Source organism: Terrapene carolina, unplaced genomic scaffold (assembly GCF_002925995.2).
Source record: "Terrapene carolina triunguis isolate 2854851 unplaced genomic scaffold, T_m_triunguis-2.0 Scaffold30243, whole genome shotgun sequence".
NCBI lineage: Eukaryota > Metazoa > Chordata > Testudines > Emydidae > Terrapene > Terrapene triunguis.
Genome location: NW_020694594.1, coordinates 1 through 2,619, shown reverse-complemented (window position 1 = coordinate 2,619; position 2,619 = coordinate 1). Strand labels below are relative to the sequence as shown.

The 2,619-nt window shown below is 45.1% G+C and overlaps 1 protein-coding gene across 1 annotated transcript; it reads left to right on the top strand.

Moving 5' to 3' along the window:
- Positions 1 to 1,505: 1,505 nt before the first annotated feature.
- LOC113409156 (olfactory receptor 14A16-like) lies at positions 1,506 to 2,465 on the top strand. Its single transcript, XM_026662774.1, has one exon. It carries the CDS (start codon positions 1,506 to 1,508, stop codon positions 2,463 to 2,465), a length of 960 nt encoding a protein of 319 aa, XP_026518559.1.
- The last annotated feature ends 154 nt before the right edge of the window (positions 2,466 to 2,619 follow it).

The window sequence follows — 2,619 nt, the reverse complement described above, 5'->3', positions numbered from 1 at the left end:
AGTTTTAAACTTTAAATGAATTGTCAAACATTAATATTACCTGATAACAGCCTGATTTCAAACCCATTTATTCTATTGCATCGGTATGATTTCTCTTTCAAAGGGATAGTTGTGAGGAGGTAACAACTGAATACCCAGTAAAGTTGGCAGCGCACAGAATGTTATATACAGAAGAGCCCCTTTAAACCCTGGGTTAGAGTTGAACAAAGCAGCCAAAGCCTGTCTATCCTGATCCCGTTCGAGGATACATGGGAGCTCACTGGGAGTAGAACCTAGACCTCCTGGCCTAGCTGGACACTGCTGTCAGCTGACTATAAAGGGTGTAAATGGGTGTGCAGAACATAATTAGAGTAAGACATGGGGCTACATTTCCAAAGGTATTTAGGTGCCTAGTGGGATTTTCATAAGCACCTAGGAGCCTACAACTCATTGATTTCAAGGGGTGTTGGGGCCCTGATTCTTTTGAGAATCCCACTAAGTGTCTCAATACCTTTAAAAATCTGCCCCGCAGCCCCTCTCCGAAAGCCCTTACAGTCTTAGTAGACACGGCAGAGAAGGGGGTGGGGTGGGGTTGAAACAGAGGCAGAAAGAGGGGAAATGACTGGCCCAAGGTCACAGAGCAGATCACTGGCAAAAACAAGAACAGAGCCCAGGTGTCCTGACAGCCACTGCACCACACTGCACAGAGTAAACGATACAACATAACAATGACAGAGGGATGCTACTAGCCCATTGTTACACGCAGGCAGAAGTGCAGCTCTGGGATTTTGTGCCATAAATCAATTTGGAAGCAGGCAACTGGCCATCTAAGCACTGGACTTGGGGTAGAAACATTACAGAGGAGCTGCCACTTATGATTCTGGGTGAGTCTATGTCATATTGACCTGCAAAGTGGGAATAAGGCTGTGTTAGCATTTTAGTTTATGAGTTTCATTCCCAAGTTGTGAGCTTGGTGATGGTCGCAATGGAGGGACCTTCTTTGCAAGAATTGTTGGATTTGGAGTGTGCTTTGTTCCATCCTTTGTACTGCAGTTTATCAAGCCACACCATGGGCAAAATCCTCAGATGGGATAAAGTGATGAAGCTCCATTGACTTTAAAGCAGGTGACACAATTTACACTATTGTGATAACAGAACTCACTGATTGTCAGAGGCGAGGAGCAGTAACAACACCTTCTCATTGTAAGTGATGAGTTCTGTGCACCTTTGATATTCATATAATGAGATATTAGAATATCAGGGTTGGAAGGGACCTCAGGAGATCATCTAGTCCAACCCCATGGTCAAAGGGGGACCAACCCCCAGACAGATTTTTGCCCTGATTCCTAAATGGCCCCCTCAAGGATTGTACTCACAACCCTGGGTTAAGCACGCCAATGCTCAAACCACTGAGTTATCCCTCCCTGTCCCCCTAGGGAAAGGGGAATCAGGGACATTACCTCTGTTGCTCTAATCCTGACCATTGTCCTTCTCATTCCCTCCACAGCCATCACACGAGGAAGAAAATGTCCAACGAAACCGCTGTGACTGAATTTCTTCTCCTGGGATTCTCTGACGTTCAGGAGCTGCAGATTTTACACTTTGTGGTGTTTCTAGTGCTTTACCTGATATCCCTGCTGGGAAACCTTCTCATCATCACAGCCATAGCCATTGACCACCACCTTCACACCCCCATGTACTTCTTCCTGATGAATCTGTCCATCCTAGACCTCGGCTCCATCTCTGTCACCATCCCCAAATCAATGGCCAATTCCCTAACGAACACCAGATCAATTTCGTATTCTGGATGCGTCGCTCAAATTTTTCTAGTCGTCGTCTTTGTTTCAGCAGATTTTGCCATACTGACCATCATGGCGTATGACCGATACGTCGCCATCTGCCAACCACTGCATTATGAGATGGTGATGAACAGGAGAGCTTGTGTCCAAATGGCAGCCAGTGCCTGGATCAGTGGTATTCTCTACTCTGCACTGCACACCGGGAACACATTTGCAATGTCTTTCTGTGGAGGCAACACGGTGGATCAGTTCTTCTGTGAAATCCCCCAGCTACTCAAGCTCGCCTGCTCTGACTCAGACCTCATTGAAGTTGGGTTTCTCATCTTTAGTGTGTGCTTAGCCTCAATCTGCTTTGTTTTCATAATTGTGTCATATGTTCAGATCTTCAAAACAGTGCTGAGAATCCCCTCTAAGCAGGGCCGGCATAAAGCCTTCTCCACCTGCCTCCCTCACCTCTCTGTGGTCTCCTTGTTCTTTTGTACTGCTGCCTTTGCCTACCTGAAACCCACCTCCAGCTCAACATCCGGTCTGAATCTCATGGTTGCTGTTCTCTATTCTGTGTTGCCACCCATGATGAATCCAATCATCTACAGCATGAGAAACAAAGAGATGAAAGGCGCACTGAGTAAATGGATAGGTTGGAGGTTATTCACTAAGAACAAAATGTCCATATTTCTCCTTCGGTAACAATTTCATTCTGTGTTTCTTTATAAATATAATCATCTGATGACATTATTGCTTCCATGAGAAAATACTGTGCAATGTGTTTATGCAGAATTGGGTATTTACTCTAGTAAAAATACAGACAAACATGACTCAAGAATAAAAGGAGTTTCTATAG

What these genes read in the sequence shown, in the direction of transcription:
- LOC113409156 (XM_026662774.1), top strand. Translation starts at nt 1,506, where the DNA reads ATGTCCAACGAAACCGCTGTGACTGAATTTCTTCTCCTGGGATTCTCT.